Source organism: Labrus mixtus, unplaced genomic scaffold, assembly GCF_963584025.1.
Source record: "Labrus mixtus unplaced genomic scaffold, fLabMix1.1 SCAFFOLD_169, whole genome shotgun sequence".
NCBI lineage: Eukaryota > Metazoa > Chordata > Actinopteri > Labriformes > Labridae > Labrus > Labrus mixtus.
In genome coordinates, this window is record NW_026870187.1 from 30,001 (window position 1) to 42,500 (window position 12,500).

General features: G+C 45.1%; 1 protein-coding gene across 3 annotated transcripts in view; it reads right to left on the reverse strand.

The window, feature by feature from the left end:
- Positions 1 to 3,105: 3,105 nt before the first annotated feature.
- The window catches only part of slc8a1a (solute carrier family 8 member 1a), a 19,914-nt gene continuing 10,519 nt past the window's right edge, over positions 3,106 to 12,500 (reverse strand). For 2 of the 3 annotated variants that reach the window (XM_061033781.1, XM_061033780.1), the window contains exons 4-10: positions 11,456 to 11,476; positions 11,326 to 11,343; positions 8,170 to 8,238; positions 6,966 to 7,093; positions 6,764 to 6,863; positions 6,361 to 6,630; positions 3,106 to 5,250 (exon numbers count right to left, since the gene is read on the reverse strand). In XM_061033781.1, the coding sequence (XP_060889764.1) occupies positions 4,874 to 5,250; positions 6,361 to 6,630; positions 6,764 to 6,863; positions 6,966 to 7,093; positions 8,170 to 8,238; positions 11,326 to 11,343; positions 11,456 to 11,476 (983 nt within the window). In that variant the 3' untranslated portion in view covers positions 3,106 to 4,873. The remainder of the gene's footprint in view (positions 5,251 to 6,360; positions 6,631 to 6,763; positions 6,864 to 6,965; positions 7,094 to 8,169; positions 8,239 to 11,325; positions 11,344 to 11,455; positions 11,477 to 12,500) is intronic. The other variant, XM_061033782.1, reaches the window with a different exon arrangement.

The following is a 12,500-nucleotide window of genomic DNA, read 5'->3' on the forward strand; positions in this document are numbered from 1 at the left end:
TCCATGCACCGGCTCTCTTCTGACTCTCTCTCTAAGGCTCTGAAGTGACCACGTTCAGAGTCCCCACGTGTGCCAAGTCTGATCTGATTGGTCGGCCTGTCGGCTCTGCTGTAATTGGTCAGTTCCTCAGCACAGTTCTCGGGAAATGTCCCGCCTCTTTTACCATATTGGGAATGCAGCCACCGCTCCGAGGGGAGCATTAGCACCTTAGCACTACTGTGCTACCGCAGGCTACGGCATATCGTGGTACAGAAGTTAACGGGCATGCAACATGAGCTGCTGGGCCACAACGAGCCAATGGGCTTAGATCAGTGATCTCACACTGACAAGACGTCACACTGACACATTGTTTTCGAGGGGGGCTAGAACCGAGTGTTACATGCAGCTAATGCTACAGCTAACAGGAGGATGTAGGAGAAGCCGCGTTTCCGCGGACTTTTTGCACATAGATGTGCCTAAACATGCACAGGACACATGGAAAACACACTAAAGAGCATATAAAACCAGAAAAAGAAGAATATGGGACCTTTAAGTCTCGGTGTGATCAGGCTCTAAGTCACACTGACCTCAGAATAAAAGATTCACTGAACGGGAAAAAAATCCGAAGAGATATTTTAAACCTTCAGATTTTTATTAAAGAGCAAAAGGTTTTTTACATTTCAACAGTTCTCCAGCTGCTGTTTGATCAGGATTAGATTTTTTAGTTTTGTGTGTTTTGTGTAGTTTCTGTAGTTTGTGTCGTCTGTCGTTGTTCACTGCTGCAGAACTTTTAACCCTTTAAACTGTGAGCAGTTTGTCAAACATGTAACTGAACTTATTGGATGTTTGAAACAATAAACTAATGTAGAGAGGAAGTCTTTATGCTCTGTGTGAGTTTATGTTTATATTTCTTTTACTTCTGATGGACGCTGACCCCGGAGCGTCTCCAGGATTTATCTGGTCCCCATGAACAGGTCTCACATTAGGCCCCTCCCCCACAGCCTGAGATACGACTGTAACCACACCGCCATGACATTTCCATTAATCACATCTTAAAGGACACCATTTATTTTATTTTAGTAACTATTAGAAAGTGTTGAAGATTATTTTATAATCAGGGAACGTAAGAGAAGAACGAGTCCGTCAGAAAAAGCGGGCAAACTGTCTGAATTGTAAAACGACTTTTGGAAAGCGCTGTTACGAAACATCTGTATGACACTCCCTCTTTAAACGTCCGTATAAAACTCCATTATGAAACTACAAAGATTATAAAAAGTATGTGGTATCGAAACAGGTATCGATATGGCTTCTCAACTTTCTCAACGACCTCAACAACTACTTTGCAAGGTTTGAGGCACTCAACACCACTCCAGCGAGGAAATCTATTCCTCGCTCCGATGAGCAGCCAATCAGCCTGGACACAGCTGATGTCCAGAGAACCCTGAGGAGAGTGAACACCCGGAAAGCAGCGGGCCCTGACGACATACCGGGACGGGTGCTTAAGGAATGTGCTGACCAGCTGGCTGGGGTTCTCACAGACACCTCGCTGATCCAGGCTGTGGTACCATCATGTTTAAAGACTGCTACAATTATACCAGTGCCTAAAAAATCCACAATCTCCTCACTCAATGATCACCGCCCTGTAGCACTAACCCCCATTATGATGAAGTGCTTTGAGAGGCTGGTAAAGGACCACATTGTCTCCAGACTTCCCCCCACATTCGACCCGTACCAGTTTGCTTACCGCCCTAACCGCTCCACAGAGGATGCCATCTCCTCTGCACTCCACCTGGGCTTACAACATCTGGAAGAGAAGGACACACATGTGCAGATGTTGTTTCTGGACTTCAGCTCAGCGTTCAGTACAATCATCCCGCAGCATCTGGTGAGCAAACTGGCCCCCCTCGGTTTCAGCACCCCCCTATGTAACGGGCTGCTTGACTTCCTCACAAACAGACCCCAGTCTGTGCGGGTGGGCAACAACACCTCCAGTGTCATCTCCCTGAGCACCGGCTCCCCTCAGGGCTGCGACCTGAGTCCGCTGCTGTTCACCCTGATGACCCATGACTGCTGCGCCAGGACCACTACTAACCACATCGTGAAGTTCGCAGACGACACGACAGTAGTGGGCCTCATCCGTGATAACAACGACATGGACTACAGAGAGGAGGTGAAACATCTGGTTGACTGGTGCAGAACCAACAACCTGGCCCTGAACGTCGATAAAACCAAAGAGATCATCGTCGACTTCAGGAGGCGCCAGCCCAGCCACACACCACTCCTCATCAACGGCACAGCAGTGGAGAGAGTTAGCAGCACAAAGTTCCTGAGGGTGCAGATAACAGACTCTCTGACCTGGTCCCTTCACACCGGAGCTCTTGTGAAAAAAGCACAGCAGCGCATGCACTTTCTGCGTCGGATGAAGAGAGCACACCTCCCTCCTCTTATTCTCACCACCTTTTACAGAGGCACTATAGAGAGCATCATAACAAACTGCATCTCTGTCTGGTCCGGAGCCTGCAGTACCTCCGACTGGAAGTCCCTGCAGAGAGTGGTGAGGACGGCGGAAAAGATCATTAAGACTCCACTTCCTCCCATCCAGGAGATCGCAAAGATCCGCTGTCTGACCAGGGCTCAGAAAATCAGCAGAGACACCTCCCACCCTCACCAAGGACTGTTTTCGCTGCTGGACTCTGGAAAGAGGTTCCGCAGCCTCCGAAGCAGAACTTCCAGGTTCTGTAACAGCTTCTTCCCACAGGCCATAAGACTCTTGAACATGAAAAAATAATCCCTCCATTCCCCCTCAAACCCCCACACAGGAATACCTCACTGGACTGTAAAATACAATATGACATACATCACAAACGTGCAATATATTTATCTGTATAGTAATTTTATACATAGCTTTTTTTTTATATCTATTTATATCTGCACCTTATTTATGTAAATACTTGCTACTGTTTTTTATCCTGCACTACAACGAGCCAAATGCAACAAAATTTTGTTCTTATCTGCTCTGTAAAGTACAAGTTTGAATGACAATAAAGAAAGTCTAAGTCTAATAACTGACTTTGTGAAAGAACCCGTAAAAACTTTATTGTGGTTTAAATAAAAAAAAAAAACAGATTTAAAACGATCTTGTTCATTTATTGTTTAACAGTTTCAGAAAGAAATCCAAACAAACATCATTTATTTCAGGACTAATAGAAATACTACGCCAGTGCTCTGACCAATGAGAGAGGAGAAATATTTATAAAAAGAAAACACACTTCAATCACTGTTCTTTAATATTGGAAGAAGAGACGCTGGTAATGGCTTTCAACCAATCACAGACCAGAACAGAACATACTGGCGTGCGTCTCTTCTTCACCGTGTTCTTTGAGGTTGCGTAAGCGCTCACACACACACACATACACTTTAATATATCGACTGACGCAGCAGCTCAAGTCTCTGAAGAGTTCAGGGTCTCACAGACCTTCAGGGTCTTCACTGAAAACTCAGGATTCTGGTCTCACTAAATAAACTAGAATTAAAACTCAGTGCAGAAACTACCACTCCATTCGCCTGCAGGTAGAAGATCTCCTGTGGGCGTGGCTTAAAGTCTTCACATTTTAAACTTTTAAAATTTTAAACATGACATAAAGGTTCAGCTGAGTTTGGGGTCCAGGGTAAGAAAGAGGTTTCAAGGACCGTTAAGAAGTCCATCGAGATCCCAACAGCAACCTCTCAGAGCTTTAAAACACCTTTAACAGTCCGTACATTTAAAGATTTTAAAAACCTGTCAGATCATTAAAAACACCATGCAGAGTTCATCCAGACGTTTCTCAGTTTCATGTCCATCAGAACCGTCAGAAACCTAAAGTAGGAACATGTTACAAGCTTTAGATTACTAAAAACAATTTACCAAAACAAAAACCTCCAGGATCCTTGAGATCCTGAGAAAACCTGGCTTCCAGAATTATAAGGCTGGAGATAAACTTTTAACTTTGTGAACGTGTGTGCATCATGGCTGCTTCACTTCCCCCGGGGTCTGTTCGGCTCGTCCGCTGTGTACGTCCTCCAAAATGTCGGACAGTGGCGCACAAAGTTTGTGGAAATTGGAGGACGGGTCAAGCTGAACAGACCAGGACAGGAAGTCAGACAAGGAAACGCACAGAGCATCAATTTCAAAATAAAACACAATACACAGATTCGCGGACGTATAAACCATCACTGAGCCACCAAGAGCGAGGTCGTGAAATATAAACAGAAAAGTGATTCTATTTCAAATCAAAATGTTAATTCATGTGTAACAGATAAAGTCTCTTCATGAGAATTACTTTAGTGTTACGAGTGTTTGGATAGGCCTACGAGTGCATGTGCCAGATTGTGCTCTACATTATATCTAAAACTCTGGCACCCTTATTTTGGGGGTCAAGACCTGAAAAGGTTGGGAACCCCTGCACTAAAGGTTTCCTCTGAGTGCAGAGCCAAGTATGTGAGAAATTTAAACCATGATGCAGCAGGTCGTGTATGGGAACCTAAGGTTGAACCTTAAGTATATCTCCAGCCTCAGAGGTTAATCTGGACCCTTCAAAGTGTAAGAACCTTGCACATTGTGCAGGAACCTACTGGAATCTAGGAAAGTCCATAAAATGGGAGGGGCTTATTACAGACTTAACACTTTAATGCATAATTGTAGACTTAATGAAAACAAAAAAAGAGAAATCTAGAATAAGAAAATGGGAAAGTCCTAATCAGAGTCGACTAAAAACCCAACAGATACCTCTCTTTGAAGAACCTGTCTCATCTTTTAGACCTTTTAGATATTCAGACTAAGAACAGAAATGATCAGAGCCTGTGAGAACAGGAACGCCTGGACCCTTAAGAAAGCCATCAGACGCTGTAAGAACTACTAGAAGCCCTGGATGTGGCAGTAGGCCTCCAGCGAGGAGAAGACGATGTACATCAGCCACAGGCTAAAGAACAGGCAGGTGGTCAGGGTTTTGGGGACTTTGGGTCCGCCAAGCTCCCCGCCGATCTCCGGCCGGCGGCGGTAGATCAGGACGCCGATGCAGATGAAGGCAAAGATGGTGAAGAGGGTGACGGAGAAGGCTAAAGTTCCCGGGTCCACCCTGAAGGGTTGGCCCTGGGTCCAGTGGTAGATGGCAGCGATCGACCACGCCACGCCAATACCCAGGAAGACGTTTACAGCGTTGCTACCCGTCACGTTGCCAATGGAGGCGTCGGCATACTGATCCTGGATGGCCGACACCTTACTGGCGAAGGTGTCTAAGAGAGAGGAAGAGGAGAATATATAAGAGGTATGTTTACCACACAAGAGATTTAGGATCTGGTGTGTGTGGAGGTTGATTCATTAAAGGGTTAATATTTGTTTGTATGTTATGAATCATTCTGCAGTGCATCGTATCATGTTTACTTTGCAGAGGCAGAGATCTGCCAGGAGGGGACAGAAACATGCCGTCGCCCCCCCTAGTGGCAAATATGTTTAATAACACGCCCAATTTGTATGTAGTAAAACCAGAACCATGTTTGTGTCTATATTGGTGTTTGGTTCTTAAAGTCTTTATATGCTGTTCTTTGAGGAGAGCTCTCAGACTGAGATGAAGAGTGAGAACAGTCAGCACCAACTCAGAGAACAGACAACAGCTGTGAGTACCACCGCCACATACTCACTACGAGTCTGACTGAACACTGACAGCAGGATGTGGAGAAAAACTGAACAAATGAGGGCGGGACGGAAACTGGTGGGAAAATAAAAAGGAAATAGTTTAAAGTCTTTCTATGTGATGTTTCACACTTAAATATATAAATCAAGTATCTCCTCTGAAAATAACTCTGTGAGTCATGACTGTCTACAATGGGTGTAACACCCGAGTCCCACTGTCTGTGACGTTTTCAGAGTCCTATCTTCACTTTGTTTACATCGCCCGGACGGCCGGCTGACTCCTCCCCTCGTGTATAAAAGTTGTTTAATTGAGGGACTAGAGAAAAGAAGAATAACATACTGTACTCACTGATTAACTGTGTTTCTAGATCACGCTCATTTCAGGTAAATTTACATGCAGTGTGAAGATACAAGCATAATAAAGATCGCTAGCATTAGCATGCTAACACAACAATGCAGCGCCAGTTGTTTTGGTTTCATGCTGGTGCTCAAGGGCGACATCTGCTGGATCAAAACATCACATATAAAGCCTTTAACCAGATCTACAAAGTTTACAGTTTGATCAACCACTCACTGCACGGGTTCTAACACCGAGAGTAAATGTGAAACGTCTCCCTGAACAGAGAGAATCCATCAAAGGAGAGTTACTTTGGACAACATCTGCAGAGTGAATGTATTATACTGTACTTTAGGAGAACAGTGTGACTTTATACCTGGTACCGATGTTCCCAAAGCTACAAACACCACCGCAGTGACCGAGTCTTTGAGGCCCACAGTGCAGCCGAAATGCGACGCCAGATCGCCGATGACCGCTGTCAGCATGCCGATGCCGGAGATGGAGACGACGAAGCACGCCCAGCCGTTCCAGTAATCTGTGGGAGGAACGAAGGCGAACAGAAGCTTCCAGAAGATGGTGAGGAAGTGCATGACGTAGTCGAAACAGGAGGGCATCTTCTCCTCGCCACATTCATCGTCATCGTCACCTTGGGCAGGAGAGAGGGAGAACTGGTTCATATCCAAGGATTATCAAGTTATCCCCTCCCCCCTAGTCCTGGTTTGTACTACCCCAGAAACAGATACAAACAGAAACAGAAGTGAGTCGGGTCCAGTCCTCACCGGAGCTGACGGTGATGGCGTCCACAAACTGCTCTCTCCAGCTGTTGGTCCCGATCACCAGGGCTAGGTTGGTCTTCTTCAGGAGTTTATCTACAGTGCTCTGAAGGACGCCACAGGAAACATATCAGCTCCATCACTGATGAATAATCTGTCCTCACATCTGACTGTATGTGGTTATGTTTGAGTAATAACATCAGCCCACCTTGAACTCGTACGACTCCTCGATGATAACCTCCACTTTGACGTGCTCGCCCAGTGTCGGTCTGCCCATCTCTGCAATCCGCCTCTCCTCCTCCTCCTTCTTGGTCAGGACCTCCTCACCCCCCTCGTCTGAGGAGGGGGGAGAAAAAGAGAGAATAGTCATCTCATTTCACTTTCTTCTTAAATGAAAACAAAAGAAGAAGGAGATGATCTGAAGAATCAAAAGATGGACTGATGATGGAAAGTTAAGAATGGTTGAAGAGAAGTCGATGGATGATAAATGAAAGAACATGGTGGATGATGTGGACGGTTGGGTTTGGTGGATTGACCAACATGTGGACATGTCAATGGATTAATGGACGTCAGGACAGACAGGCGACTACAAACAGATCAATGGAAGATAGTTGGTTTGACATATTGATCAATAGACTGATTGGTCAAAAACTGCAAACAAATGAAGGGCCAGATTTAAATGGACACAATGATGGATGGACCAAAGAAGGTAGCTGGATTAGGGGAAGGACAGATGGATAGAGTGACTGACACAAGGAAAGATGAATGGGTGGAAGAAAGGAGGGATGAGGGATTAAAGACTCCATTCATCTATTGAGATGGTGAGGTATGGAGAGAATGATGGACGGACAAACCACAGGATGTATCATCACAGATGGATGGATTAAAGAGATATATATTTCATTTCATTTCATATTTCATTTATTTGCTCATTTCAGTGTTTGGTTTCAACACAATAAAACACAACAAGACATATTTTCTCATAATACTGAAACACTGTTCATGAGCAAACAGGACCAGGAAGAAGAAAACTTATAATACCTGCCCCCTTTTCCTAATAACACAAGATACTGTTTAACAGAATAAGATGGCTAACCTGTTGTTTTCTCTTTCTTTCACAAAACAAAAAATAGATCAACAATATAGAAACAATCAAATACAATCAGTTAGATTAACTCAATACAGTCATGATTGAACCTTTTCTTTATACATTCTTTTAAATTGAATGATAGTTGAGCAGCATTTTACGTGATTATCGAGAGAATTCCATAATTTAACTCCAATTACTGAAATAAACATTTATATGTGGTTAGATGGAGGAATCTGGAGGCCTGAAATAGATAACCCATCATATGCAAGTGATGGACAGGTAGACTGGTGGACAGGTAAGTGGGATTTATGGATGTACGCACCTGTGATGTTGATGATGGCGGAGGGGGCAGGGTGGTCTCGTCCCTGGACCTTCCTGTAGACGTCTCTGCCTGAACAGGTGAACACCAGATCTCAAAAACAACACCTTAACCAAACAAGTTCTGTAACATCCTGGAACCCCAGAGAACCCAACCAACAATTAATACAATAACTAAAAACAATACCAAGAGAAACCTAAAAGCTTTGTTTATTAAATATCTAAAAGAGGCTTTGCATCGACATCACTTTCCCACCAGAACACGCTGGTAAAAACCTTTATTTCATCATTTCAGCGTCTTCCTGAAAAAATTATTTCAGCTACTGTCTCTTTAAGCCCCGCCTCCCCACTGGAAGCTCCCGGGGGCAGATCGCTGCAGGGCTGCCAGAGGAGGGCTGCTCTCCAGGTCTGGGAGAAGAGAGTCTATGCAAGAGGTTTCAGAGGCTTGAAGCCGTCTGCTGAAATTCTTGGTGTCATAACGCAGCGTTTAGCGCCCTCTGCAGACTCATCCTGAGATTACTCCAACACACGTTGACCTCCTGATCTGAAACTTTGCCCACGCTTAGTTTGAACATCCAGCGCTGTTTTAACCTTCTATCTAGTTACAAACGAAATCGTCTGTGAATATTTATCTTCATGTTTTGTGTTTCCACTCAGCCGTGTGGCGATGAGTCTGATCATGAGAGATTCTGTGTTTTTGTCTGGAGAGAGAAAACGTCAAAATGTGTCCCAAACCATTAAAATAAGCCTCAGGTTAAAACGGAGCACGCTCAGTAGACATGGCCTCAGAGGAGATGATTTCCCATCAGCCTCAGCAGTTGAGGAGGTCAGAGGTCGAGTGAAGATGAGAGCATCATCACACCACAGGGTCTGTGAGGTCAGCAGTGTGTGGCGTGCTCTGTTAATGCATGCAGTCGACAGACGATGAGTGTTGACAGTAAAAGATCAGCAAACAAACAGGCAGCGTGCGACCTGCAGCCGTCACATCGTCTCTTTGGTGTAAAGCTGCTGACAAACGCTTTCCCTCTCCGACTCTGCTGTCCTGTGTTTAGAACAGATTTGTAATGTCAAATGAGAAGCAGGCGAAGCTGAGGTTGTGGGGGAGGGGCCACAAATCCTGCAGACGCCCTTGGCTGCACTGATTCTTGTCTTCGGGTAGATTCTGTGGTCGTTGTTTGATTTTGCTTCCACTTAAGGAGGAAGCCAAACATTTGTCGGATTTTGCACCATATCTTACTGACAAACTGTTTATTTTAGCGAACAGGATCTATAGAGAACAAACCATATGACGTATTTTTGTAGACCCTGAAGTAGCATCTCCATGGCGTCTAACCAGAATCCTCCTCTGGGATGTTTTCATTGGATTTTGGATCATTGCAGAAAATAATCTCTGTGTTAAACACACGTTTCTGAAGCGTAGGCGTTTTGTTCAGCAGGATAACCTTCACAGATGAACGCCATTTTTATGATGTTTGAAGCTAACGTTATGCTACAAGCTAACTACTCCACGGTCGGATGATTGTGACGTCACTAGCGTTACGCTTCAGACGATCTCCGATAAACTAATCCACGTAGCTTAATAAATAGTTTACTAACATAATATTCACCTTAACCTAAAGATTAAACCTACAGGAGACATCTCCGACTAGTGAGAGAGTTCCCGTCCTCTGTGTCCGGCGTGATGACGTTTAATGTCCCCGACGACCGCTGTAGTCACATTTAGCCGCTTGTTAGCAACCGCCTTTTTAAAGACGAGTAAAAACTTCAAACTTCCCAAGTGGAGGTTTTACCTAACGTAGTTTATGTGGTCTAACAAAACACCAACATCTCTTCAGCTTGTGTTAACCACAGACCTTATTTCAGGAGTCTAACCACAAACACATTCAAAATCCCCGTTGACTTTTAGACGTTAGGCCCCATGGCGCTCAAATGATAACTTACTTCCTGGTTTTAGAACTCATTCCTGTGGCGCTCTATAGGAACACTTGTTATCGTTTCATTGGGAATGTTTTTGAGTGGCTGTAAGTTTGTGGAGTTTTTTTTTTACAAAGTTTGTATAATACATGGACGTAGTGTCTGAAATAGAGTTTTGATGCCTAATGGGCGCCCTCGCCATGTTGATTGTCTCAAACTAACTTTCGGTCGACATAGAAACAGGCAAAGAGGCGGAGCTGAGGTGTTAATCCTCCTGACAAACATACAACGTGCTCACCTTTGAGTCAAATCACCTGCCCCTAATTATGCAGATGTGTGCAAAACTCAAGAGTGTTAATGTGACGTCAGCCAGCCTCAAGTGGACACTGAAGGAACTGCAGTTTGATGCACTTGGCTTCCTACAGCGGTGCAAAGCTCCGCCTCTATGTATGATCTCAGAGCAGCTGAACACCTGAACTATCCCACTACAGGTAAGAGGTGGTTTCACTGTGAGATTAAACACACACACTCCTGAGGCGTCTTACCGTACAGATGTTTGTCTGGATACAAAAAGGACAAACCAAGTCAGAGAACCAGCGAGTGATGACATCAGGTCAGGGCGTCTTCACACCTCTGGATCGTTTGCTCTGGTCTGAATCATCGACCAGTTTGTTCCATTGTTGCATTATTTAGATTTTTCAATCAGTTCTCAAAAACGTCTTCGTCCACATGAAACACGACGACGCACTGTTACGGCTGTCACGAGCACGCCAAGTAAACAACGGCGTCCTCGACATGCCAACATTTCCCCGCCTTTCCTCTGCAGTTATCATTTCATTTACAAAGTCGTCCCACCAACCAGAAGTCCCCCGGGGTTTATGTGGTCGAGTGTTGTATGAAGCAGCAGTGACCTCCATCGTCCAATCAGGCGTCTCTGCTCGTCAACATAGTGAGTAACTGTGTGTGAGCGTGTAAAAAGTCCAGTTAGCATTGTTAGCACCAGCGCTAGTTTGTTTACGTCTGTGTTCAGACGCTCGTGTTCAAAAATACCCGCCTACGTGTGGACGAGGTCTGAGACCCACCTGTTCAAGCTAGCTCTGTCGGGTTGTACTGAACAGTTATGCTAACCACACATCAGCTGTGATGGAGGATAGCCTAGCTAGCTACAGTGCAGACTTCTTGAGGTTTGGGGTGAAAACGCCCTGAAACCACTAACGTTAGACGGGGGGGGGGGGGGGTGACCTACCTGTTTTGACGAATCCACCTGTGAAAGGAAAGAAATCAAACATCATAAAGAGAGAACTTATTTATGAGTCTTCATTTCAAGAAGGCAACAAACAAACAAACAAAGATGGAAAACAACGAGCCGAGCTTACCGACTTCCTGAAGCAAAACAGCTGAAGAGAAGAAACAGACGAGAGAGAAGTCGACAAAAACAGGAAGCAGAAAATCAAACACAAAGAAAACCAGAGAGGCAGCATCCAGGTCTAAAAACTACGGAGGCCCTGAAGAGACATCTACAGAAAAAATACAAAATGGAGTCTCAGGGGAACATCAGAAAGTGACCTGTCGCTAAGTGTCTCCAAGTTCATCTGTAGGGTGACCTGACGTCCACATTTGTACCGGGGGCATCCTGTTTTCAAGATCCGTGTCCCGGGTCCCCACAAACATAAAACACTAACATGTCCCGGCTTTAACCAATCAAAACAGCACACCATGCTAACAGCACACCATGCTAACAGCACACCATGCTAACAGCACACCATGCTAACACCACTGATTGGTCTGATATGTCGACAGGCTGCTTCTGTTTTAAACACGAGTCAAAGGTCAACACGGATTGGTCAGTTTGTGTGTCAATCACTCTCAGGGTTGCAGCAGTTGCTAAGCTAGCCTAGCTTAATATGCTAACAGGATCTGCTGCTTAACAGGAAGTCAGCGTTCACACATCCCAAGTGACCATCTTCAGTCGCCCTCGTTGGAGTAAACACAAACAGAGGGCATGCACTGCGGCTGTTAGCTAGCCTAGCCTATCATGCTAACAGGACCTGCTGCATAACGACAGGTAGGCGTATCGTAGCCCTGTCGTACCTAACCCTAACCCATGCTAATCAGTCCAAACCAGTCCAAACCAGTCCAATGTAAACACGTCTGTGGCAGCCAGAGCCAATCATAATCTCTCTCACGCTGATGGTAACGAGACTTGGCTGGTTAGCGGTCTCAAACAGTCTCAAGCAGCCTAGCTAGTTGTGATGGAGGATAGCCTATTAGCTATGCTAACCACAATCAGCTGTGCTGGAGGATAGCCTAGCTAGCTATGCTAACCACACATCAGCTGGAGGATAGCCTAGCTAGCTATGCTAACCACACATCAGCTGTGATGGAGGATAGCCTAGCTAGCTATGCTAACCACACATCAGC